Here is a 27,145-nt window from a genome sequence, read left to right as displayed (position 1 = left end):
GGGCGGCCCCGCAGCCCCCGCCGCTGCCGGCCCAGCGCGCAGGCGCGGCGGCGCCGCTGCCGGGGCTCTGTCCGCCGCCGTGGCCCGGCGGGCTGCGGCGGGGGCCGGCGGCGGCAGCAGCATGCGGCAGTCCCTGACTCAGCAGCGCCCGGGCGGCGTAGCCCTGCCCGACTCTGTCGGTGAGTGCGGCGGGGAGGGGAGGCCCGGCCCGGCCAGGCCGGGAGGATGCGGGGCGGCGCGCGGGGGCCGGGGGTGCGCGGCCATTTTGGGTGGGGGGTCGCCGGCGCCGCCGCCGCCGCAGCCCGGGCTGGGCCGGCCCCGAACCCCGCCGCCCGCCCCGCTGCCGTTCAGGCGCGGTTTCAGCCGCAGGGGGACGGTCCGTGCCCCCCTCCCGCCGGAGCCCCTGGGGCCGCGCCGCCCTGGTGTGGGGCTGCGGCGGAGACCCCCGTGGGGCGGCCCCGGCCGGCTGAGGCGGCCCCGGGAAGGGCGTCCGCGTCCCTCGCAGCCTCCTTCGCCTCCCGAATTAGGTCAGAGAATCCCTCGTACCGCTCCGCACCGGCTGCTGATTGCAATTTGCCCATCCCAGCAGGGGACGAGCCGCCCAGACACCTGCAGACCCTCTCCCCTGGGTCTGCCGACGGGGCCCTTCGTGCTGTTTGGGTCACATCTGGCGCGGTTTGGGTCACATCTGGCACGCTAATGCTTTTTTCGCAGAGAAGACGAACAAAAGGAGCCAGCCTGGGGTCGAGAAGCGCTTGGTGCCATCTGCCCCTGGTTCTCCTAGGGTAAAAGTTAGAGCTGGCTTCCCTGGGCGAGTTCGCACTTATTCTTTGCTTGTGGCTTTTCTCCCCCAAAAAGACTAAGATGGAGAACTTGGTGCTGTTTCTGTACTATCTTGTCTATTTTCTTCTGATAATCAGGAAAAAACCTAAGTAGATCAGAGGCAGTACAAAGATATGTGTTATTGCAGACTTTTAAAGTAAAAAAAGGAAAGGAAAAAGGAAAAACCTGCTACAACCTTGTTTTTAGAGTGGGCTTATATATGGCAACTGTAGTAAGAGGATGTTTCTGAGGCTTAAAATAAAAATGATCTTTCTGAAGGCTGTCCACGTTCTGAGTGCCATTTTAGCAAAAGAAATAGCCAGACTATAGATAGCATTAATTTCTATACATCTTCCTCGCAGAGTTAAGCACAGAGTTTCAAACCACCTTGTATACTCACGTTGAGGTAAGCACTGCAAGTTTTGAGGTATTTAATTTGTGTAAATCACAGAGAAAAGGCTATTACTCTCTCTTAAAAGCAGAGATAGCAAAGATGTCATAGCTCCATTTCTGTCTGTAAAGCTGTACCAAGCTCAGTAGCAAAGAAGAAAACAATCTAATGGGGGATGCTTTCAGCAAAAATTGGAGACACTGAGGATGGCTCCATGTATGCTGAAGCAGCTGCAGGCATCCTTACAGAAGTACAGACCCACTTTCTCAATATACATGTAACAAAACATGTTTTCAGAGAAAGAAAAAATGGAATTAGTGTCCCAGTACAGAGCTGAAGTGGATATAATCACATTATCTCTTCAATTTCGCATCTCTTGCCAATATAAAGTTAAAGGATTATGGGTGGTTCTGTCAAGACTTGGAATAAAAGCATTTTGTGGGTTTTTTGTTATTTTTTTTGTGGGTTTTTGTTTTGTTTTATCCTATGAAGAATATTGAAAAGCTTTCAGAAATTTTCCATTTGGAAACCTTGTTTCACTCTGTACTGCATGTTGGTGTGTGCCAGTTGTGAGCTGGGAAACAACGTAGAAATGTGAGAGTGGAAAACATGGTGGTTCTGAAATAAGGTCAGAATCCATAGAGTGTTTCAAGGTGCTTCTTTTAGAGTGTTTTCCTGCAGAAGTGCTGTTACAAAATACTCTGTGTTTGAGGAAAATAGCACATTTTGTAGGTTTCTTCACTGTAACTTTTTGAAGCATCTCTGATGGAAATGCAGAATGCTGCTTCGCATGAGTAAACGCCGTGCTCGTGTACCCACGACGCTCGCTCGGATGTGCTCTGCAGGGTGGTTTTGCACAGCACACAAACATCTGCACACCCACACAGCCTAACCGTAAGGAGTTTAAGCTGTGTAAGTAAAATCAGCCATATATTCTGTACCTTCTGCTCATTTGCCAGCCAAACTGTAGCAGTAATCAGAAGTTTGGTGATCTACTATGTGTGTAAGCAAGACAGGTTCGTTCCTTCTCTCCTTTCAGAACTAATCTATGTAAGAAGTCGCAATTTCTTCTCCAGTTTCTAAGGTTTTGTTCAACTAAACTTTTGGTCCCAATACTTTAGATTTTTAAGATGTTTATGTTACACTTGCATTTAAATAATTACATTGGAACTGGAGCATGGCACAAGCTGTAGTATTTGGGAGACAATACATACAGAATGGCCTAATATCTTGATGAATTTTGTATCCTTTAAGTCTAGATTTTATATTATTAACTTATTTGGCAGATTCAGGAGCATAAAAAGATTAACCCCAAATGCAACCTGCAGCAAACAGTTGGGTACCTTTGTCTCCATCCTGTAAAAAATGGCATGAAAACCAAGGATCATGGAAAAAAGATCCACTCTGGACCTTAGGGTTCTCCGGCAATTATTTAATTTGTTTGAAATTAGTAACTGTCAAGCTGTTAATTCTAGCTAAGGACTAACTAGCTGTCAGGCTCCTTGCTTTTAGACCCAGTGATGTTCCAGTGGTGCTGTCACAGTTGTGCTCTGGGACATGAGCAGAAGGTTTGTGGGTGGAAAGCTTTCCTTCCAGAGACACTGGTCGGTCAAAAAGGGTGTTGCTTTTCTTTGTAAACCTCCCTTGCCTTTCTTTCATCTTCTCGTGTTAGGCTTTTAAGCCCCAAGTTTAGGAGTTATCTATGGGTTCACGCTCATCTGGTTGGTGAGGGTGAAATGATCTAGCCTCATGCCCATGGCAGCCATGCCAGCCTGGAGCATGGATCGGCACGGAGAGGGAGTGCTCCTGCCAGCAGCATGGCTGGTGGGTCGGGATGGAGTGGATGTGGAGAAGCAGCGGGGAGCTCCTGCCCTTTTCCCTGGGGACAGCCATCCCTGCGGAGGAAGGGAGATAATTTGTACTAGTGTGTGTCCATATGGCTGCATCGGTATAGCTGTTAGGGTAAAAAGATCTCTCTAGCTGTGCAGCAGATGGGCACAGACCCTAAAGCAGGACCTGTGGGCACCTGGGGCATAACCTTCAAGGCAGAATGCTACCTAGCAAGGCCTGGTGTGCTCCTCTCTCTGGAGAATTTGGGCAAAGAGGTTGTGCTTGGCTTGGCTGAGTCTTTCCTCCCAGCCTTTCTGCAGGTGTTTCATCTCACCACATACAGGCTGTCAGGGAGCCCCTGAACACCTCAGATGGGGGTTCCCAACATGGTTTGCTTTAGCAAATACGCTCAGCAATGGTGGAAGCAGCTCCTTCCTCTGGGGGAACATCCCTGCCCTTCTCTGAAATGCTCTGAGAAGTGCTGGTAGCACACACATCGCTTGGAAGCCTCTGGGGTGGGGACTACCTTTGCCTGCTCCTGGCATGTGTTGGAGAGCCCAGGCTGCAGGGATGGGATTCAGGGTGGCCCCAGCAGCCCACGGGGAGCACGGCAGAGGACCGTTATCCTACCAGCCGCTCTCACAGGTGCTGGGTTATGTCTATGTAATATATGAAATATAATCAGAAGCATTGTTCCACAAAGTGATGTAAAGATGGCAGAGCGTGCACTGAACAAACACGCCTAAAGATGTTGCTGAGCTTAACGTTGCAGCCAGCTTTCCTCTTGGTTGATGGGAATCAGTTTTATATTTATGCTCATTTGGGAGATCTATAAATATATAAAAGGAAAAAAACATAATCAGGCAGCTGTAGATGAGTTTTACTAATCCACAAATTCATTATTCAAGCATCTAAAAATACCTGGTCCTTGCTGAAAGTAGAGGATGATACTACAGGAGGAGGAAAAGTGGCTGTTGCTGGTGATGTCTCATTTACATGGGAAATTGTGGATGCCTTATGATATGATTAGAACCAAGATTTCCCCCCTCAAAATAAGTGGCATACAGTGTGGTTATTTAGCTTGATGTAGGTAGGCATATCAGAAAATACATAAATGCCTAATGATAGTATTTCTCATTAGCTCAGTTGCCCCAGGCCAGAGGGACTGGAGGCTCCAATGTATCCAAATGAGCTTTGCAAAGTTACGGGTCTTAAGGCTCTTTTCACCTATGTCAGAGCAATAATAAGTAAATGTGATTCAGATGCCCTAGTAATGCTTGATAAAGCATGTCAGTGAAGGTGAAAAGTGACAGCCAAACCCAAAAATATTTTCAAGTTAGAATAAAGAAAATTTACCACAGTGTGGTTGGCGGTGGGAAGAGAAATTTGTGGTACCGTGACTGTCCCCAGATGGAATCAGCAAATTCTGTTGTGTGTGTTTTTAGGGTCGTTCAATAGAAGAAAAAGAAATTCCCTCTACGTAACTGTGACTCTCCTCATTGTGTCAGTATTAATTCTAACGGTGGGCCTAGCTGCTACAACAAGAACCCAAAATGTGACTGTTGGAGGTTATTACCCAGGGGTTATTGTAAGTATAGAACTCCTAGGTAGGTCTAGAAAACTTATTGCCTACAAAGTCCCTTGTAATGCTGCAAATGTTATAAAGGGTGATCTTGTCCTGAATATTATGCTCAGCTCCTTCATTGCCGTTTGATTTATTTGTTTTATTATTGTTTTGCACCTGCTGCTCATTCCCATGCAAAAATCCCATCCAAGTGGCAGCTTCCTCTGAGCTTAGGTAATAACATGCTTTTGAGCTAATGGTGAGACAGATAAATAGGTCTTACGTCAGTCAAAGCAACCTTAGAACTTCTTTGTTTGCATGCATCACATTGACCCCAGGCAGAAGTAAGGCAAAGAAGGACCGTAGGTGCCAAGAATGGTTGAGGGACCAGGTCTTGAAATACTGTTCACATGAACTCGTGGTCATAAAAGTTCACTTGCAGAAGTGTTTAATGATTCTGAGTCCCTGACTGAGGAGAAGCACGTTAGCAATAGCTGTGGCAGCTTGCCAGGGGAGCACGCACATCAAAGCAGCTATCACATCCATTTCTTCTTTTTAGTTATCAACCAGCAAAAATGGGAAAGGGCAATCTTGTAGCTTCAAATGGCTTAATTTAGAGAAGACCGCCGGTGCCCAGCCTTCTTGCCAGTAGATGTATAACCTCCTGCAGAAGCATAAGGGGCGAGTGCACCATGCACCTCCTGGCACAAGCAGAGGTCTAACACAAGCTGGAAAGCAAGTCCTGGTCTCTTCCCGTGCATGTCTGAGACATGCTTAAAAAGAAGCACGAAAAGGACTGAGCTGCAGCCCTTAGCAGATTCCGTGTAACTGCAGCTCCCCAACTAGAGGATCCCGGTCTAACAGCTGTGGAGTGCTGTGCATTTTGGTTTGGAGGCTTAAGGCCATTCCAGATAACTAGGTGGAGACTTCTTGCTTTATCGCTGTTTGATTTATTTGCCACCCATTGCTGATCTCAGGGAGGTTTATACTTCCCTGTGGACAAGCTTTTCTATGACTGAAGAAAGACCCTTTACAGCCACTAGTGGAATGTTGTTACAGACTCTGCTGGGCCTCTTCGGTTTAAGATTGTTCTTCTGGCTTGTCCCAGTAACTCCTGCATTTAGGCCTGATCTTTTTTAAAGAGAAGTATAGAAGTGTTGAGAAAGGTGATGGGCTGGCTTCAAACTCTCTGTGCTTAGCCTATGCTCTCTCAGCCCAGGTTGAACCTCCTGCTTCAGAGCAGGTCCTGTGGACTGGTCCAGATGGGTAGAGCCTGTTGTTTACATCCCCTTGACGTCTCCCGTGCTATTTATGCTCTGGGAATGTCAGCATCGCCTATGCTTGTGTAAGACCCAGTCTACTCAAGGAATTAATGAATTCCTGGACTTGGGAAGGGCGTTGGATTACTTTATTTAGGGGCACCCTGACAATTTGTGTTTGTCACCAAATTCCCCCTCTCAGTTCATTAATCTGCTGCGTAGAAATGTGTGACGACCTCGCCTGTCCCCCCGCACAGCAAAACATTTCAGTGTGCTGATGGATGCTTCAGCAGGTGCTTAAAATAGCTGATGTTTCGTAACAAGCTGGGATTTCTCCCTTTACTGTGGAAAAAGGGCTTGCTGTGGTGCATGAGTGCTCGGTGAGTTGTCCCTAAGCAGGTGGTTTCCAGAGCCTTGAAGAAGCAGCTCTTTGCAAATCTTGTCATCCGGAACTTCACGTGAATGTTAGGCCTGAGTGCATCTCCTTCAGGGATTTCTGTGCACCATTAATGGTGCTCCATCATTAGTCATACCCTCAGTACCCTGCATCGGTAAGGAAAACATAGAGCCAGAAGTCTCTTTGTGTGCTGGGTGACTTCTCCATGTGTGGACCAGATCCATGGATGAGATTATCTCATGGGACATCAGATGTCTCATCCTGCCATGCCTAATACACTATTCTTTCCTCCTTTAACTTCTGAGTCTTGGGCAAATGCCTCTTGTGCAAGGAGGAAACACACAAAGAAGTGGCTGTCTAATGCAAGGCATTATCTTCCCAGGCCTCTGCTCCTGAGGAGGGACAGACCAGGCAGTGGAGACCTTCCATGCATCAATGGAATTTTGTTTGGATGTGTTTTTCGGGGTTTTTGAGGTTTTTTTCCCAAACGGAGCAGTTCGTCCAGTTGTGTCAATGAGGAGCTGATGCAGAGGGTGCAGTGACATGTCCTTTAGCCAGGCTGTCTTCACCCTCCTCCATGACCACCAACACCTTCATGACTACGTCTGTGAATGCCCCGTCTGTGCCTCTGTGGGAAATATCCTCGGCTGTGGCTGGAGTACTGACCTGGGCCTGGGAAGCCCAGAGTGTAACAGTGATGCTCAGCGGGCAAGAGTAGCGAGCAGGCACAGGGGGCAAGCATCCTTATGGAAGAGAGGCTCTGTGAGATGAGTATGTTGTCTCTGAGTTACACAAGCTTCCAGCATCTCTGCAAATGGCTGACCTTTCTTAGGCTTTGACTGGCAAACCTCTTCTGTAATGGTTCCTTGTCGAGCATATTGGCCTGGGGCTTTACTCTGGAAAAGCATGTTCATTTTGTGTCCTGTCCTCCTTTCAGACAGGCATCCCAGGGGATCATATCCACCAGCAAATAAGTGAGGCAGTTGATGCAGATTACTAAGATCTTTGTCCCATCCACAGGAGGAGTGGTTTTCCCATTAATGCAATGAGAATTCCCATTACTTAATGAGAATCCACTGATTTATTTGGTCTTCACCTCTTGGATGTACAAACTTGCTCCAATTTCTTCTTTTTTAATTATCTTACATTAAGTATTTCACCTTTTGGTTTGAGGCTGCTCTGAAACACAACATGGACATTTCTCTTAAGTATCTTGGATCAGGATCAAAGGGCACAAGATGTTTTTCTTGGGCATTTGCCTTAGCTGTGTGTTGCCACACAACTCCCTTGCTGCTAAACATCACCAGACTGAATATAATGCCTGGATCCATGTTGCCGTTAATGCCTGCATCTCCCAGGTTTTGGGCTTGGAATTGAGCTGTAAAACTCCTGTTACTTGGGGAAGGTGGGAGTTGTTGCTTGTTCAAGCTGAGCAAAATAATAAGCCCAGAAGCACCAGCAGATCAGTTTGGGGCAGTTCAGCAGTCCCCTGGCTCGCTGCCCCACAGTTAAGCAGCACCTGGCCTCATTGCTGTGCTTCCCACCCTGGCAGTTTGTCCCTGATGTGGGGACAACAGTCTCCAAGAGCTCAGAGTGCAAGGCAGGCAGCCGAGAAGCAGCAGCCTGATCAGCTGCTCTGCTTTAATCCCTGCCGTTTGAGCCAGCAGCCCTTGCTGCCTGCGGCACTGCACCAAATGTTACCAGGCTTGAGCAGAGTGAGAGAAGTTTTAAACCCAACTTTTAATCACGTTTATGTTTGCTAATCTCTGCACGTGCCTCTGCTTGTTAATACTGGATTTATTAAACCTTTGTTTTCTATTCCTGGATCTTAAAATATTGATTCCAGGTTAGTTGACTCATTCTTGAATCACTGCAGCTTGTCTCATGCCTTTTTCTCCTTCCTGAGGAGTTGGCCAGTTATTTGGCATTCTCACCCGGATCTCCACTGCCCCCCTAGTCTGTTGACTGGATTTGTACCTGCTTAATATGACCAGTCCAACGGTAGGACTTTTCCAGCATTTCTCATTTTGCCAACCCGCAGAAGTGGAGTTGGATATGCTCTACACTGATCAAAGACCTCTCTCAGTGTGACACAGAAGTACTTCTGCATCTTCCCCCTAGTCCATGGTTCCTGGTTAAGTCCCTGTTTCTGGCCTGGCTGAGGTGTGCTCTGTCCTAGAAACTTCTGTTCAGCATAGCTAAATATTTTAAGGCTATGGAAAAAGGAGGTGGGAAATTGCACTCCTGGCTGACTTCACTGAGCTGAAATAAGAATAGTGTTGTCAGTTACGGCAGGAAAAAAAAGATGCTTTTGCTGGTGTAGCTTATTCTGTTGGCTGGGCTGGTGTGAGCTCTTCTGGTAGAAGAGTGGTTGGTGCATCCTCACCCCTGGAAATGAGGGAGGAGTAGAAGGCAGCAGGAAACTGCGAAATCTTCCTGAGTATAATTCTCCCTTATTTCATACTTCATATCAATAAACTCTCTGAGATGAAAACTTAGGTGATTGCTTACGCTGTCATTGAGGTTACAAAAGCCTGGTCCTGCTAGGTTTGCATCTGCAGGCTCCTGAGTGTTTGTAGGGTTGTTCCAAGACAGCAGTGCATATCCTCATCCACCAGCCATTTCTCAGCATCACTGGGGAGGGCATTCAGAACTCATCCTTTTGGTTTCTACACATGCTTTTAGTGTCACATAAGGGATACACTTGATACTTCCAGCTAGTGAGAGACTCCACTGATTACTTGCTGAAGCAAGAGTGCTCACACATCCACACTATGTTCTTTTGCTGCTTCTGGATTGAATTGCGTTCTGTCTGTATGTAAAATATGTTGGATATCATCTTGATCTAAATGCTAACAGTATGTTGTTTTTCAGCTTGGTTTTGGGTCATTTCTTGGAATAATTGGATCAAACTTGATAGAAAACAAAAGGCAAATGGTAAGTTCATAATAAAAACTTTTTTGAAAAAATGACAATTAATCAAATTTTGTATGTAAAGACTATTACTGATTTTCCTAATGCTTCCAGGGTAGTGTTGCAGAACTAGAGATGGTTTCTGGCAGCATAGGAGAGCAAGACTGTTAACCCTGATGTTTTAAAATAATTTAAAAAAAAAAAGCTTAAGAAAGCAGAAAGTGGGATTTTTTTAAAGGGCTTGAAATTGAGTGTTCGGAGTTTTCAGGATAGTGTTTCACAGACTCATGGCCAGTGCTTTTTCTGTTGAGCTGTCACAGTATGTGGTACATAATATGGTAAATAACATAAACCTAATACATTTCGTTTAAATCTTTTAAAATAAATTCTTAGAGGCTTGGGGCTCTGCAAAAATTGCTTTTGGCCACCTTCTAATCTAAGCAAAGGATAGAGAAGAAGATCAAGCAGGTGGTCTAACAGCCAGCCTGGAGACTGGAGATGAAAGCCATTAGAGGGCCCAGCAGAAAGTCCTTCCTGAGGACAGGAGTGCTCAGAGCTCTCTGCTAGAGAATAAGTCACTCAAGATACCGACATGACAAAAAATATGAAGACTGGTGTAATTGAAAAGCAACCAACTGCTCCAGTGTTGCTGATTAACACGTGTGTTGCTGGTCCTCTTTTCTAAACGCCCCTTCAAGTAAGAAGGAAAGCCAAGAAACTTTGCATGCTGTAAAGCAGCAGTTGGGGACTTGAGGAACACAGAAGACGCTGGCTAGACCAGATGTGTGGACCACAGTGCGCTCTGGTTCCCTCATCGTGCTGCAAGGAGGCTTTTGTGTGCTGGGGCTGGACAGCCACTGCCTAGTCAGGGCTCTGGTGTCCCATCCCATGGGAGCAATGTTCAGAAGAGAGCAGGTGGGCAGTGAACATGCAGATAAGCACAAACCATATGAGACCAGTGCTGCTGTTATGATATGATCACAACTGAGCATGTGCTGCAGTGGGAGGGAGTCTCTCCATGCAGCGGGGACAGAGCTGGCCCAGATTATCCCCTCTGGCAAGCACGGGAGACTTGTGTGGACTTTGCTGGGTCTCTCACGGCCCCTAAACATGTCTTGCAGATGCTGTTTCACAAACACCTCATCTTCCTGCTTGTGCCTGAAGGTAGCAGCTGTAGCACTCAGAGGTGTCAGTAACAGGGCTTAGGGTGGGGGAAGTCTTTTGGGAGAATTTAGCAAAAGGTGTGGGTAGTGAGAGATTAAAAGAAGTCAGTACCTGATGCGGTCCCAGCAGGCTGTTGAGCTTAGTCTCCTAGCCTGTTTTCTCTGCTTGCTGCATGTGGCTGGCTAGAGGTAGCATATGGAGAGGTACAGTCCAGCTCCTGGAGTGCCCCGAGGGCATGCCTATCTCCTGCCCCTGCTTGGCTCTCCTGGGAGAGCGGCCTCAATCCCCCTCACCAGTGGTTGCCCCATGCTCTGGCAGCAAGATCCCTCCAGCCTTCCTTGTATGAGGTTGCATGGCGCCAACGGGGGATCATGCCGTCCCTTGCAGCCTGTCCTACTGGCCCAGCACTGCTGCCTGCTTTTGCAGGGGTGGAGCTGCCTCTGCTGGGGGGCTCAGGGATCCAGATTAGCAGGGCGTGCTGCTGACCAAGGCTAAGGCACGTTTACCAGGCTGCAGAGAGAGTTGGGAGAAATTCGTGCTAATCCAGGGACTGGGCTGGGCTGTCTTGCCCTTTGCTTTGCAAACAGCGTGAGGGAGAGAGCGAGGCAGTTGCTGTAGGAGAGGAAAACTACCTTTCTCAGAGTCAGGGTGCAGGGGAGGTGGGTTTTCCAGTGGATATTTTTTTAATTTTATTTTCACCCTGGCTCTGCAAGAGCAACATGTCCTGTTCTTTCTGTCCTAGCAGGGTTTCCAGTCCTCTTGCTCATCATGTATTAGCAGCATGTCAGGGTCTGGTTGAGCAATTATCGTGTTATGCCAGTCCTGCATTCTTCACAGGAGTGCCCATGAATGACAGCATGGCTCTGACTTGACTTGTTTGTTTATTCTGAAGAGCCCTGGATAGCCTGTGTTTATTCATTTCGTCTCTCCAGTGTTTTGTGTCTTAAAAAGCACGCATGACCCAGCTTTGCAGGGATTGCGTCACTGCTGCCTCAGTTGGCAGCTAACGTGTCTCTGCTGTGACCGCAGAGAGGACAAGCAGTAGCTGTCGCGTATTGTCCCTGTGCTTTTAGTCACATCTCCTCCTTGCCCAGGAGCACTTTACAGTGGCAGCTTTGTCCGTTACGTGTTTCCATAATATCACTGGCAGTGCAGGACTTTTTTTTTTTGTTTAATCTTCTGTGAACTTCCCCAGTGTCCTAGTTTGCTAAAAGGCAGTCTTGGTGTTGCTTGTTACACAGTTGTTCTTCAGTGATGGCAGGAAGAGCTAAAAGCAACTTCTGCTTGTTGTTCTGGCTGTCTCTGCCTGTAAGCTGGGGAGCATGAGGAGTCGAGCAAGTGGCTGGCAGGGAGAGCTAACCTGAAGCGGCACTCCTGGCTTCTCTCCGGCCTGCTGACAGGAATAGCCCTCTCATTTTTCCCACCCAAGTGTCTTGGCTTTCATGCCATGCGTCTGCACTTCCCACTTGTCAAAGTAAGGGAGAGTTTTTGTCGCCCCAGGGAGGGCCAGCTGCCCAGCGGCGCTGCCCACCTGCCTGCCAGCGCCACAGGCAGCTCTGACGTACACCCAAGCTGCCCACTCAGCAGTTTTCAAGTGAGGAGTCAGCTTTTTATGTGGCTTTTGTGACAGTCATCTGTGCCATGGAAAAGTAATGGCCAACAGCTTCACAGCCAATGTGTCGCTGGCCTGTGGCCTAAAGGGAACCTCAGCCCAGAGCACTCCTGCTTCATGGTTCCTGCACTCCCCAAACCCAGTTTGTCTTTTCTTGTCCAAATGATACTTGTGGTGGCTGGCTTTGGCAGGAGTTAGGTGAGCAAAGACAAATCACTAATATCACACCGCTCTTGAGAGGAACTTCTGCTTGCTACAGTAACAGTATTGTCAACCCCAAATCAAAATTCTTGTTGGCAACTCCTGAAATTAGTTGAAAAACGTGGGATTGTTAAAATGAATTTGTATGGTTTTATTTGCTGTTTGATTTTCTTTATCATAAATTCTCAGTGTTTGGTTTTTCAGGCTTTTCTTCAGCTGAAGGAGAGGAAACTGTCTAAATAAAGTGAGCAAACCCATTTCTAACACCAGATCCTTGTATCCTAGTAGGGCTGTTACAAAAGTCTGATTATTAACCTTGTATTACTTTAAATAACCATATTAGCAGCTCGCAAGCAGGGGCGACCGGCAGATACCCTAATTGTATATATTTAGCATTTGGCTCAGTTCCCATCTCCAAGGATCATGCTATTTAGGGAGAATATCCTCTTTCATGTGTGTATGAAACAGGAAAACTAAATTTGCTACAAAATAACCTAAGCCATAAAACCCATTTCTTCCACCGAGACTGTGAGAAGCGGTTCTTCCTCCCGTGTGGCTTCACTGGTTGTAGTAGTGAAGCTGTGACAGATAGCGCAAGTTGTGACCGAGATGTGGAGGCAGTATGGGTCTGAGTGGGGAGGTAATGCCAGTGTTTACAGCTGACAGAAACAGGGTCCCAGCGTAGGACCTGATCCTGGAAAACTTGTCACCTGCTGCCATCTGTGAGTACTTCGTGGCACAGCATCTAATATTCCAGTAACAGCTTGTTGCTGGTGATGGTGACTTGTTTGCATGGTCATTGGCTTAATTTCACACTCTGCTTTATCTGCTGCTGCAGTTTTTATTTGCAGTGGGACAACGTACATCTTGAATACTTGCCTAATCTAGAAAACCATTTTATTTTCTCTCATTTTGAAGCTAACTGAAGTAAGCAATTGCACAGGGACCATTTTCCCTGTCCCAGGTGAGTCCTCTTGCACCTCCAGTCATTGCTTAAGCTGACCTGGTCTGCAAGTGGGTGTTGCTGGAGGAAGGTCAGTTTTCACTGAGGGAGGTTTAGGGAAAAACAGTGTGATTAACCTCAAAATACTAAGATACTTTAAGAATCCTTCTGGCTTGTGTTTGTCAAGGGGTTTGGCTTCTCTTTTGGAGAACTGGATCATTGTGCAGTGGCAGGAACCAAGGTTTTTGAGCAAACTTAGCACCTGGAGCTTCAATGCAAACACCCCCTTGCCAGGAGACCAGAGATATCTGTCAGTGCTGGCTAAGCTAACTGTTATTTTTGTATTTGTGCTATTAGTGATTTTTACTATTGCTCAAAGCTCCCAATGACCAGAGTCACCTTTGTACTTGTGGAGAAGCAGTTCTGAACAGCTGCCAGCGATCAACATTTGAAGGCTCTGATCGCTGGAGTGGAAAACCACCAACGAAGAACACACTAAAGCTTTCAGTTCTTTAAATGCAAATACTGCTGTTACCGAAGCTACGTCTTTGTGAACCTGTGTGTTTGAATGCTGCACTTGCCCTCCCTCCATGGCCCTGGCAATATCCCCGATGTGTTTTGGCGAGGAGGATTGGGATCCATATTGGGAGCTCTGTGTGTGATGAGCTGGTCTGGAGCCCACTGGCAGCAGCTGAGCTGCTGCTCAGGAACAAGGAGGGGTTATGTCGGCACTTGTGCATGGTTCTCCCAGCTGAGCAGGGGCACTTCGGCAGAGGTGGTATTTAAAGCAGCGTAGTGAGAGTAGAGACTTTGTTTTTCACGCCTGTGTTGGGGTATTGCTGGCTTACCTTCTGAATGCTTTCACCCTAATTTTAAAAACAGGCAGGATGGGGCCAATGGAAGAGGATCAGACCTGTCTAACTTCCCTCTTTGAGCTGAAGGTGAAGATCTCTCTCCTTGCAGCTCCGCCAAGCCAGGGGGAGGCCCTGTGGGCTGTGCTTGCCGCAACCCAGCACCGAGGAGCCCAGCCAGGCTGCTGTGAGAGTGTGCAACACTGCTGGCGTAGGCTGGTCAGCTGTCTTCTGGCCTCACGGCTTTGTGCTTAAGCCTGCATGAAATTGTTGTTTCCTGAAGGTGCAGTCCCACCAGAGAGGTTCACAAACAGCAGTGTCCTGTGTCCTTACAGCCTGGGAAGTGTTCGCAGGAGCAGCTCCCCACAGCTCTCCAGGATGGGGAGAGAAGAAATCCCTTCCTTTCCCTCCAGGGAAGAGTTAAGGACGGCAGCAGCCAGAAGAGGAGGTGTATCCTCAGCCTAAGTTTAGCGCTTTGGGGTCATGGAAAAACTTGCATTACAATATCGAGTCCCCAGAGAACCAGTCTGGCACAACTGCTACTTACTCCTGCCACCTTGCAGGAGCAGACACTCTCCTTTGAGACGCGCAGCCCGTTGCCTTCAATGAGACCAGTCTGTGCAGCCTGGGCAAATGTTTGGGTTATTGATTGCTTGAGCGCTTATTGACTGTGGTTTACGTATCCTTGTGGAGAGGGCACGAAATGCTTGGTTGTGGAGAAGCAGATGATACTTTGCTTTGTTTTCCTTTCTCAGCTGGTTGCATCGATCGTCTTCATCAGCTTTGGCGTCATTGCTGCGTTCTGCTGTGCCATAGTAGACGGTGTCTTTGCTGCCAGACACATAGTAAGTGCTTCCAGGAAAACGCAGGTCCTGCAATGCTTTTACTCTAGGAGAACAAGTGATGGTGTCCGTAATCCCGTATCAGGCCACATCAAACCCTGTAAATATGTGTCATGTGCTGAATGCTGTTTTAAATCATAAACTTTTGAAAAATATATCAGTTTTGCAAAAATATTTTGAAATTAACAGCAAGCATTAAGATGTTAAAACTTTGCTTTAGTTTGTGTGTGCTTTATGTGTTTACTGAGTCTCAAAACTATAAGGTGTGATGTGAATTACAGCTCTTGCTGAGGGACGATGTACGAGCAGTAACATCTATCATATTTTAGATATTAGCAGAGCTAGTTCTTGATGCTGATTGAACTGCTGGAAGTTGTAGTAGAATGAAGCAATTTGATACGAAGCTTATTAAAGCTTTACAGTATAAACAGGAAGCACTTGCAGTAGGTTCTCAGTTTCCATTAGATGACTTAAAAAATTACAAGCTACTGCTGTCGTGACCAATCTCTAGCACAGTGGGATGTGCAAAAGCTTCAGTTATTGGTATAGAAATGAAAAAACACATTTCCATTTCAACTTTTTAATTTAAATTTGTAACAGCAAACAGATCTCTTTTTGTCCTGCAACTCTGCAGTTTGACGACTTTTTAAAAAAAATTTTGGGATTAAAAAGATAGATTTGGGATTTATTTGTGATCAGAATGGAAGGGAATATCGGAAGGTCAGAACCACCCATGAAGTGGAAACTCCCTGTGTCAGCTGGCTCATTATTCTCCTTGTAAAGCCAGCTCACCCTTCCTGCCCCTGAGCGTTCCAATGGGAGAAGAGATGGCTGGATGGCAGGATTTGCTGACAGAGCAAAGGGCAGCTCCACTCGGCTGCATGGGAGGTGTCTGTCTGGATATAACCAGCAAGTCTTGGCCATTTCTGACCCCCATTGTGAGGGCATGTGAAGCACTAGCTTTGATAAAAAGGTGAAGCTCCTTCGACTCCTGATCCTGCCCATGCGTGTCTGAGCCCCACAGATGTGCTCTGTGATTTTTAGGTGCTGACCCTCACAGGTTGGGTGATGGCATAAGCTGGCACCTCCTCCCAGCTGGCCACAGGGATGTCTGTGTGTCTGAGGCAGCCAGAGCTGAGCAGTTGGGATGACGAGGGTTCTGGTTTCTGCCTCTTGATGAATGGATGTGCTTTTGGCCTCACTTCACCCCCTAACCGTCCAAGAATGTTGTCTTGCTGGAGACGTGCTCCTGCCACACTAGCACATAGCGTTCCCTCCTATCGCCTGCCACTGCCCTGCCACCCCGAGCTTTGGATCCGGTGCAAGTGCAAGTGCAAGTGCAGCTGCTCCTGGGAAGGGCTCACTGAAGTGGATACACATCCAGTGTTGCTCTCACTGAGGTTTTGCCCTGGGGACCAGGCTGCCTCAAACCATGACGTTAATGCAGCTTGATTGCAGGCTGAACCATTGGTAATCCTCTAGAGCTTTCCCACAAGTCACTCAAGAACCCAGAAAGACAACTTTGCCAATAAGAAATTGCTATGATTCAGCATGAAGAACCCTCGGAAACAAGTCTTGCAGCCCTGGGATGTGTCTGGTGGGGATGAGGAATGAATCATTCAGTTTCGGGTGGCCACCCTCACCCAAACAAGCCTGGCTTAAGAGCCTGCTCCTCTCGTGCTAACTGCAACAAATACATGTCTCCAAGGGCTGGGGTTAAACATCACCTGGGGCTCAGGGGGGCTGTGGTGGTGGGGATGTTGCCTAACAGCCACTGTACTGATGCTGATACAAGAGCAGGGTCTCTCTAAAGCCTGGCCCCTTTCCCCAGTCCAGCTAGCTGATTTTGATTTCACTGCTGTGCTAAGCCTGGTGCTTTTTTGTCGGCAGGATCTGAGGCCACTGTATGCGGGGCGATGTCAGTACTACTCCAAGAGTACGACCCCACCGGAGGTGAGAGCAGGTTCGGCTGTGCTGTCTCCATGAAGGGGCTGGCTTCGTGGTGCAGGTGGCAGAACCTGCTGCCAGGCTGCTGCTCCGGTGTACGGAGGTCTGCAAAGCAAGGAGGGAGTGGGAGGCAGGACCTGGGCTGGGAGTGGGGTGCCAGGAGGACTCAGGGATTGGATTGCTCCTCACTTGGAACTGCCTCGTTAGTGAAGGAGCAGGTGGAGCAGAGGGGATGGGGGAGAGGAAAATACACCAGTTTCTCTAGATCTTCAGCTGTGCATTCATTATGGGAGCAGGGTGGTGGGTTGAGGGTTTAGACAGCAGTCATTTCTAAGGATTTGAGCAACATGTACCAGCCTCTGCACCTCTGATGTCTGTTGTCTTTTCCAAAGAGAAGCCCATTAGGGGTGGATGTTCCTGCTGCATACTGATAGTGTGCGTGAACATCTTTGGCTGCCTTTGCTGTGCACTGAGAGTTTCTGAAATTTCCCCATGAGTTCCTAAGTAGGTTTGAATAACCACTCTATTCCAAATTAAAATGCCTGCTCAAAGTGCAAAGTAAGTACTACCCAGTGGCATTGCTGGGATCCATTCTCTTTTCAGCCTGAAGACCATCTAAGTGAGCAGACAACCACTTTAGTCAGTTATTCACCAATATGGTAACCTTGCTCTCAGTTTGTATCATCCTATGGACAACTCTTTGTTCTAAGTTGCTGTGTGGTGAGGGGTGCTAGTTCAGCAAGGTCTTGGCTGCTTGTAAGAGTTGCATAACCCCATTCCTGTGCAGGCAAATGCTTATCTATGACTTCCCCGTGGTGGAAGGAAACGCTGGTCTGTTCTACTGTAGCGTGTCTTTATTCCAGTATAACTGTGTACTTTGTAGGAGCTGTGCTGCAAGATAAGGAAAGAAAGATCTGCTTGGGGCTAATCTGGAGATCAGTGCAAAAATCTACATGTAGAGCAGGCCAAATAGCAGCAGAAACTGTGTTTGGTGATTATGTCCTTATATGCTTTGTATTATTTTTTTTCTGGGATCACACAGGCAATCTGTCACCCACAGCGCCGTGCACCCTGCACGCCGAAAATAAAAACCAACACCTGCTTCTGCTGTGACCTGTACAACTGTGGAAAGTGAGTAAGCTAAAAATACCATTCCTGGCCGTGGGAAGGGCGAGCAGTGGTCATGCCGGTTTGCAGGTGTCTGAAGGGCCAGGATAGTTCAGGAGCAAAGTATCAGTTAATGACAACTGTTGTGGGAAGGGATCTGAAGCTGTGGTTGCTAGCCGCAGGGAATCCCAGGCAAAACATAACCAAGTAAAGGGGTGTATATAATACACTAAAGCCATCCCAGCTATGGGTGAGCATGCCTGGAGCCAGCCTGGCTGGAAAAATGTTTCCATTACTTCCGTAGTTGGTGCTTTCCCCAGTTTTTCCCATATAGGGCATCCCTTGTCCTAACACCATTGTTCTGTGTTGGCATTGCTTGTTCGCTGGCTTTTATTTTGGTTTAGAAGATTGAAGATGTAAAAACTGGGACAGTGTTATTCTTCCTCACCTTCTCACTGTTTCATTCCCCACCCTGCTAACAGGGAGGAGAGTTCGCAGGCTGCGTGTTCATAGATCAGTGTCCTCTCTGCCTAGTGAGTATCTTTCCTGGTCAAAAGAGGTTGGAGGGTGTACCAGCACGGTGCAAAGATGAGTCAGAAGGGTGGTTACCCATCGAGCACTGCTGCATACTGATCACACCATCATTAGATGTGGCTACTGTGCCTAAGCCAACTTAATTTACAGCATGTGCTGCTTATAGCATTTGGTGTGTCTAATGTGTGTCAGCAAGGAATTAATAAATTGATTTTTTTTTAGTGCTGGCTCTTGCCTAGGGCTGTTTCAGGCTTAGCATTTCTCACAGTACTTAGTTGGGCTGGCCCCCACTTAAATCATTGACTGTGGTGGAGGAAGATCAAAAGCTGCTGTTGGGACAGGGTGGTTCCGCATGCTGGGAAGGGAAGTCCCTGGTCTCTGTGGGACTTTGTGTAGAAGCTGCTGCAGAGGGGTGAAGCTCACACTTTCCTTTGACAGTTTACAGAACACAATCCCTTTTTACTAGATGAAGAGAGCAATACACAGAGAAGTGATTGGAATAGAAAAACTTCTAACTTTTCTGTTTTGGTGGTTTTTGTTTTTTGTTTTTTTTTCTTTTTTCCTCCCCCCCCCATCAGGCTGGCTGAGGGTCCTGCCTCTGACCCATTTTCCCCTCTCTGATATAGGATTGGTTGTTACCATCTCAATCTTGCTTAGTGCCACACAAGTGTTCTGCACTGAGGAGGTGCTGGCTCTTTTGGGATCTCAATAAGGAAGGCACAGACACTTAAGGCTGGTTAGCTCACATATTATGTAAAGGATGGAAATTATAGAAAAAGCGAAAGCAGTCTTGCATCTCTCCTGATGCTGGGAACCCCATATGTGGCAGCATCAGATGAGCCCCTTCCCACTGATAAGTACGTGCTGTACTTATCTGCACAGTGCTGAATGTTCTCAGTGGTACACCAAGGCTTGCTGAGAGCTTTATGCTCTCACGCATCTCCATAGGAACGAGATCTTGCAAACAGTACATACAGGTTGTATTGTTAAAGGCAGTCACGGTATGTGCTCAGGTTATACAGAGGTCACACAGGCTAACATACAGGTTTTTACAGCCTGTGGTTATGCTCTGCCTCAATTCTGCTTGAAATCCCTGTCCCCTCGTTGTAATGTCTTCTGCACTGGCCTGCTACAAGATATGGAAAAAAGGAAAAGAAGAAACCAAAACTGAGTAATAAGGCAAGGAAGGTGGCTCTTGCAAAAGGGGGCAGGTTCCTGCAGGCCTTGCAGAATCTGCTGTGGCGCTGAGCCTGGATCTCCTGCTTCTTGGCCTTAAATATGAGCCTGTTCTTCCCCATTTCCTCAAAGCCCTTGTGCAGTTTGAGCCTAACCCCATATGTGAGCTGGGAGATAAGTCATTCGTAAGCCCTTAGTGTTGTTTGTCCCTGATAAATATGTTTTGTTAAGGGGGATTTGCTGTAGCCCACTACATCTGGTAAGCTACTCTGAAGGCCAGCCTGTTCCACCAAGCAGCAGCCAGGTAGAAGTCATTACTGAAGAATCCTGCCTGCGAGACTCCAGCCCACTTGTTGCAGGAGCACCTCTTCCCTTTCCAAAATAATGACCTAAGTGGATTCAACTGAGTTTTCTCCATCTCTTTTCTGCATGTGAAAAAGCTTAAAAATGTGAGCAGACAGACCTCTCTGCCAGGGTCCCAGGGGTCCTGGCAAACCCATGCCATTGAGAGATGGAAAGGGCAGGCAGCTGGAGCAGGGCAGCCGAGTTGGATGTCGGACGTGCTCTGTGGCCAAGTCCTGTGGTGCCAGGAGGCCAGCTGTGCTGTCCTGTGCCCGTCCCACCCAGCTGCTCTTGTGGCTGTGAGGAGCAGCCAGTGCTGCCCTGAGGGGCAGCTGCCGCTCCCTGGGGCACAGACTGATTTCCCTGGGTAATTCCAAGACCGGTTTGTCCTTGGAAAGCCTCCAGGATCTCTGTGGAGATCTCAGATGATAGAAATAAGAGGCAGATTCAGACTCAAGGTCGTTTAGGTATTTTCAGGCCTTGCAGGACTTTTTTGTTTCACAACAGATCAAGCAGTCTTCTCCATTGTCATGCAGGGAGATCTCAGAAGCTGCAAGCATGGGATCTAGCAGGCTTTATCCCCATTCCCTCAGTAGTTAGGTCCAGGCTATCATTAAATTACAGAATGCATTTTACTGTCCAGCAGAAGTGCTTAGGTTTTATGATGTGTGGTGCATTTTTTTAATCATTATTGTTGGGTTTTTTTCTAATCTAGCAGAGTAGAGATTTCTGGAGGCTACTACGAATACATTGATGTCAGCAGCTGCCAGGACATCATTCACCTTTACCACTTGCTGTGGTCAGCAACAATTCTGAACATAGTGGGGCTATTCCTAGGGATCATTACAGCAGCGATACTTGGAGGCTTTAAAGACATGGTAAGATGGTACCAATTTCTCTGTGCATTAAACCAAACAAATCAGGCAAATTGCCTTTTAGAAATAATAATGAAAACAGCTATTGGTATCTCAGTGCAAATGACTGCATCACTGCAGTCAGGCTGGAAAGAAGGGCATGAAATAACTGTAAGGAGAAAGTGGAAATGATTCACCTTTCTGATCTGGTGTCAACACCTGAACACAATTAGAAAAGACAAACAGAACTGGGAGGTTGTATTTTCAAAAGGAATTATTAAAAATCAAAAATAATAGCGCTCTCTTAAAAATTTATCTTCCTTTTTATAGCATTGACCTTCTACAAGGAAATGTGTGGTGGTTGCTCATGTATTGTTGATTTTATAGCAGTAGCAAGCTTCTGAGCTTTACAGACTGTTTAAACAGCCCTGTTAGGCTAAAACTCTCCATCTAGTTTCTTCACAGTGCAGAATCTGAGAGGGTGAACTGGAGTCCAAAACCAGCTGAAAGACTGCAAACTTCAGATAATGAAAAAAATGCTGTTCTGACAACATGATCTTTGAAATACCCTCACGTAACCAGGCTGCCTGTTACCTTCCATGCAGTTTTGTTCTGCAGAGGACAAGTCAGTGAGGAGAACTGAACAGATCAACAGATAAACTTGGGGTTTTTTTGTCTCTTGTAACATATTTGGAATAATACAAAAAGAGGCACCCAGAAAAGTGCATTTGTTGTCCTGGCAATACATTTTTCTTATAAACAAATCTTGGGCCCTGCACTAAGGGCCTTATTTCAGAACTCTGAACTTTCCTACACTCTTTTCAGACTCACCAAGATCTTCCCAAACAGGAGGCACATTCCCAGCTGTGCATTGTGACCTTTTGAGATTTGATCCACACCAGACAGCCTGTAAACATCTGCAAAAAAGATGTGTAGAAGTGTCTGTGAACAGCAGTATAAGAGGAGTTGAAATATGCTGACCTCAAAATGCAGTGAATAACAGACTAACCAAAATTAATGGATTCTTTCTCCTACTTGTAAAAATGCAATCTGAACCGTTGTTTTGTTTGAGTACTGGCATACGCTGGGCTGTTGCCAGCTTGTTCTATGGAATCTGGGAGGAAACAATAGGTGGCTGAGGAATGAAATGACCTTGGGACTCACCTGCTGCCTAAGAGGGGACCAGGTTGCCAGTTGCTAATTTGGCAGAGCTGAGCTCTAAAGACACTCAGTGCTCTTTTAAATAATTTCTGCTTTCATTCAGGTGTCAGCTTTCTGTGACTTGGTTAGCAGCCTGAGATTCTCTCATTTTGTTTTAACAGACTCCTTCCCTCCCTACTCTGAACTGTACGGTTGAAAATGCGCACCCTTCGGTGTCCTACTACTCGAGGCCACAAGTGGCGTCTTACAACACCTATTACCACAGCACTCCTCACCTGCCTCCCTACTCTGCGTATGACTTTCAGGTAGGGAATGTTACAGGATGTTTTCTTGTTTAGCAGCAAGGTTAAATCCAGTCGGTCCGCAGGACTCTGGAGGCCTGTTTTCCCATCAGTCACACAATTTAATTTTCCCGTTCCTGCAGAGAATAGCAAATCTTTCCTACTCGGCATTGGTCCTTGGTAGTGCTCTCTCTTACTAAGGCAGTGTTTTTCTGAAAGCTGTCCTTGAAGGGAAGGCAGCAGAACCTGCTGCCTGCCCCCGCCATCATTCACTGGTAGAGGCCACGTTAAAAATAGGCATTGCCTCTGGCACCTGCAGTGCTCTGAGGATAGAGGCAACGCGAGGTGTTCAGGTGCTGGTTTTTATTAGGCCAACTGCCATGTCTGAGAGAAACAGATGAGCTTTTGGAAACAAGCTATTTGAGCTCCTGAAGACACATACTGACTGAAAAGCTCTTCTGTTGTGTTTTTTTTTTCCCCCACACATTTCAGCTGGTCTAAGAACGGTCCCTGCAAACATCACCTCTGCTGTAATGCATCCCTTCATCTCCTGAGTTAGGGAGCTGTGCTGTTGGAAATGGTGATTTCATGTGAACCTTGCTGTCAACATCAGCTTTCGCTTGTTGAAGCAGATGAGGACATTTCCTCAGCTCTTCTCTCAGGTGGATGTTACCACAGTGGTGGTGATTGATAACTTTAACACATCGTACGTTTTCTTTGCAACCATCAGGGCTGGAGACTTTTTTTTTATTAACAAGAGCTTAAGGTCTTGGACATCAACCAGGAGGTGCGCTCTGCGATAGCCACCACCTCCCTCATGAGAGTCATGCATTAGAGGTAACATGAACCTAAAGCTTCCTGGTTTTACTGCTAGTGCCACTAGACAACACTGTTTTCAGGGCTTCCTAGAAATATTTGAACACTTACATCAGAACTTCTGGGACTTTTACGTATGCAGATTTGTGACTCATTTTTGAGATTAACACAACCTGGGACAGTCACTAGTGTTGTATAACTTTTTACACTTACAAAAATGCCAATCTCAGCACATACCAAACCAAGCTGTGTTGCAAAGTCCTCTTCTCAGCCGCTTGGCTGGCACTAAGTGCCGTTTAACTCGGGTTTGTCGGTACTGCAGCCACGGTACCAGCAGAGAGCTGGGCATGGGTGGATTTGCCCTGCTTTTCAGTAGAAGTACTGCTGGGGCTCTGCTAGTGCTTCCATGTCAGCCAGATGGTTGAAAGTCTCTGTGTATCAGTGCTGTGAGCACAGGTGTTGGCTTAGGAGCCAGCACAAAAGCTGGGCGTAAATTGAGGTAATCTAAATTTAAAATAGCCAACTCTCTCTTTCAAATGCAGTTCCAAGTCTGAGCCTTGCTTGTCTTCCAGTGAACTTGAGCATCTGCATGAAAGCATTAGCTAAGGCCTCTGGCTGTGGAGACTCTCTTGCCTTGAGCCCTACTCTGACCCAAGCAGTGTCTGTACCACTCTGACACCTTCTCCCCTGCCATCACAGCACACAGAGCAAGCCCAGCCTTGCCTCTCAAATCCCTTTTGAAGGCTGCACTCCTGGTGCAAGAATTGGCCAAGTCAGTGCTTCCCACTCATCCCACACATCTTTCACAGGAAAAAAAACACCCCGGAATTTCGAAGGAAGCCTGTGCCCCTGCAAGAGCCTGGCTTTCACACACAACTCTAAAATGGCAGACCTGGCTCTCTGGTTTGTGGAGGAGCACAAGCTGATGGGTGTTGCAGTGGCCACCGCTCGTGCCATGACTGATGACGCTCCACCCAGCTGGTTGTGGTGAGGAAGGCAGCAGGCCTTTGCAGTGGGCCATGATGGGAAACAGGCAGGAGGAGAGGGCCCTGGTGGAAGTAGTGCCTGTATCTTACTCCTCATTCTGTGCGCTTGGCTGGGGGCAGTTGGTTGAGGAAGTCTCGGACCTGCAACGTTTTGGCTTCTGCAGACCCTGAGCCACATTTGGCTCTGATGAGAGGACACAGGCGAGTGGTGGCCTTGTCTGCCTTTCACCCACTGTCAAAAGGAATTAGTGCCATCTTCCCCACCACTGGCTTCGTTAACAAAGCGAGGCTGCTGCCTGCTGCCAGTGCAAGCCAGGTCTACTTGCAGCCATGGCAGCTCTCCTCCAGGACTCGTGGCTATGGCAGCCAGGCACAGGCATTTTGTAACCGTGAAAACCCAGGGCTGTTTGCTGATGAGTGCTGGTGCCGTGTTGCCGTAGCAGTGCCTTTCCAAATGTCTTTGCAGTCTGGGGCTCCCACCCACTGAACTTTAGAGGAACTGGGGTGTGATGGACGAGCTGTTGGGTTGTTTGAAATGGGAATGGTTTGTATGGCTTTCTGCGAGGTCCTTGATGAGCGGGCTGGGCTTTCGTGGTCTATATACCCGCTTAATAAACTGTCACATGTTGGCGTTAGGGGAGTGACACAAAAAAGATGCTGTTTGAAAACAACCTGCTATTACTGCAGATTCTGTCATCCCTCTGCCCACCACGGTAAAATGGCATGGTCGCCTCTGACCTTGTACACGGTCACCACTACATACAGCTCGGCCTCGCTGCCCCGGCGCAGGTCCCTCGGCGTGTGCTCCCATGCCCCTTGCAGCACAGTGCAAATCCTCCTCGCATTTCTCCCTATGCCGGGGCCCTTAATCTGGGCACACTTGGGATTTGCAGCCTGTGCCTGCCTGCAGCCGAAGGGTGGTGACGGGGTGTGCGGTGCCTGAGCGCCAGAGCAGAAGGGTGCTGTGTTCCAGCATGCCGGCGGTGCCACCGAGCGCCATCCAACACCGCTTGTGCTGCAGGCAGCTTGTGCAGGTGGGCCAGATGGCTGACAGCAGCACAGGGCGCGGCATGACTGTCAGGGATAAAACCACGGGGTATTAGTGGCCAGAGGAGCAAATGCGGCTGGCCGCATTTCATTGCCTATTTGTCTGGCCTGTTTCTGGACAGAACACAAGCCTGTGCGCGGGTCTTGGAAAGCGCCAGTGCCGTATGACTTGCAGCTTTAGGACCTAAGGTACTTTTGATAACGACAGTATTTTGGAGAGCAATTAATTTTCAGGCATGCACAAATTTTGTTTCTCCACCTTTTCAAGCTTTTTATTTACTGAAGGAATAAATTATTTTGTTACCATTGATTTCTGGGAGTCTTTTATTTGTGACGAAGAGAAAATGAGGTGTAAGAAGAAATTATCTGCAGTCTGTTCGTTGTTGCTACTGGCTGATGTGTAAAACACAAGATTTGAGAGAGACTCATCAGTTTTCAGTTGTCCAGCCTCTGTGAAATGCAGCAGGTACACAGAATTGATGAGAAAAATCTTTGTTTGTTTGGGTTTTTTTTTTTTTGTTTTAAAAGCCTTCTTCAGTTTAGGTCTAAGGAGTCTCATTATGCAATGTAAGTTACTTAAACGCTGTGCTTACCTTGAATGAAACAATATTTGAATACTAATTTGTATGTACAAATGTTTTCCAGAAGTGAGCCTTGAAATGTTAATTTTGCACTGCTTGGTAATGACGTATCGCTTTGCCAGTGCCCTTTGCATTCAGAAGTGGTTACATTACAATCTTCTTGCTTTCTCCCTGCAGCATTCCAGCGTGTTTCCAGCCTCCACTCCTTCTGGCCTCTCTGATGATCCCCAGACAATGTCACCATCTCCCAGCTATATGTGGTCCTCAAACGCACCGCCTCGTTACTCGCCACCGTATTTTCCACCTTTTGAAAAGCCACCACCTTATACACCGTAAAGAATGTGGGAAAGAAAAAAAAATTGCCATTGAAATAATTGCGAACATTTTGTATTTATATTTTACTGTGGGAGGGAGCAGGAGGATAGGTACAGAAGATAATTGCAAATACAAGTGTTAGGTTGGACTGTGCTTTCTTGCGAGACTTATTTCAGAGGTTTAACAACAGACTATGAGGAAGGGGACGTACTGCTGATGTTTTGCAGTGTCGGGGAGTAGTGGGTGGCCTAAATTCCAGCCTCCTTGTTTTACCACGAGGTTCCTCTAGTCCTTGGTTTTTAATAAAGCGATACAACACAGATGATAGATTCTGGTCTGCCTTACTCCATCTTGTGCCAAGCTGAAGTAAGGGTAGCCAAGGTCGTAGTTCCCGGAGAGCATCATCAGTCTGTTTAAGGTGAGGGTGCTTGCACGCAGCTCGACTTGACGCTTGTTTTGTTTGGCACTGGGGCTCGGTTGCTGGGATTTTTTGGGCCACAGAACCTCGCTCACATCACTTGTTGGTTACAGCCTACGCGCTGGAAAAATCTTGGGGGGAACTGCAACACTGTCTCAAACTTTAGTGCTAATGAAAAGGGATAACATCATAGGATACTTTCATGTATGTCCAGCAAAACAATGGGAATATTGCTTCTTTGAGGGGAAAAGCTTTAATAGGCAAGCTGTTTTTATTTCAGGATGCTTTGTAAGCTAGAAGGTGAAATGCAGTCATGTCTCTCTGAATTCTGTGTAAGTAATACTGAAGTCAAACAGTTTGGGTGGTTGCACTGCCTAAATCTTCCTTGTAGTCCTATAAAGAGCATCAGGAACTGTCCACAAGTCACTGAAACAGTGCAGTGAAAACATTGGGTTTTTTTTTTCCCTTCTGTTTGGTTGGAAATTTTTTTTTTTAAGCTTGTACTTTTAACTTTTTAAATGGACTGAATCAGCACCCTGAATAAGCACTGTTTTAGTAGCTGTTATTATGGGCTGCACATACAGAATATCCACTACTAGTTCTCCAAGATGTAAGTCTCACATGGATAAAATTCAACACCCTGTAATATAGGATGAAACTGATAGGCATTCGCAATTATTGTCGTGACTTTCATTTAATCTTCAGCTGATGACTGTGCCGATTGATCTAGATTCCAACAGATTTTGCATGCATCCTGCATAACAAAAGAAGGTCAGCTTTAATATGTTACA

The 27,145-nt window shown here is 47.1% G+C and overlaps 1 protein-coding gene across 4 annotated transcripts; it reads left to right on the top strand.

Moving 5' to 3' along the window:
• The first annotated feature begins 12 nt into the window (after positions 1-12).
• On the top strand, positions 13-26,258 carry TMEM255A (transmembrane protein 255A). Of its 4 annotated transcripts, none has more exons than XM_064463275.1 (9): positions 16-179; positions 4,489-4,631; positions 9,138-9,200; positions 14,703-14,792; positions 16,680-16,742; positions 17,779-17,867; positions 20,614-20,773; positions 22,072-22,215; positions 25,799-26,258. In XM_064463275.1, the coding sequence occupies exons 1-9, from the start codon at positions 122-124 to the stop codon at positions 25,955-25,957; spliced, it is 969 nt and encodes a 322-aa protein (XP_064319345.1). In that variant the 5' UTR covers positions 16-121; the 3' UTR covers positions 25,958-26,258. The 4 variants fall into 4 exon arrangements, with proteins under 4 accessions (XP_064319347.1, XP_064319345.1, XP_064319343.1 ...); XM_064463273.1 differs by having other exon boundaries at positions 20,611-20,773; XM_064463277.1 differs by lacking the exon at positions 22,072-22,215 and having other exon boundaries at positions 13-179; positions 20,611-20,773.
• Positions 26,259-27,145: the final 887 nt, after the last annotated feature.

The sequence above is a fragment of the Phalacrocorax carbo genome, chromosome 11, assembly GCF_963921805.1.
Source record: "Phalacrocorax carbo chromosome 11, bPhaCar2.1, whole genome shotgun sequence".
Taxonomy (NCBI): Eukaryota; Metazoa; Chordata; class Aves; order Suliformes; family Phalacrocoracidae; genus Phalacrocorax; species Phalacrocorax carbo.
Note: the sequence above shows the minus strand (reverse complement) of the source record. Positions and strands in the feature narration are given on the sequence as shown.

What these genes read in the sequence shown, in the direction of transcription:
- TMEM255A (XM_064463273.1), top strand. Translation starts at nt 122, where the DNA reads ATGCGGCAGTCCCTGACTCAGCAGCGCCCGGGCGGCGTAGCCCTGCCC. An exon ending in TAGAAAACAAAAGGCAAATG is followed by an intron (nt 9,201 to 14,702) that starts GTAAGTTCATAA and finishes TTCCTTTCTCAG; the next exon opens with CTGGTTGCATCGATCGTCTT. An exon ending in ACTCTGCGTATGACTTTCAG is followed by an intron (nt 22,216 to 25,798) that starts GTAGGGAATGTT and finishes TTCTCCCTGCAG; the next exon opens with CATTCCAGCGTGTTTCCAGC.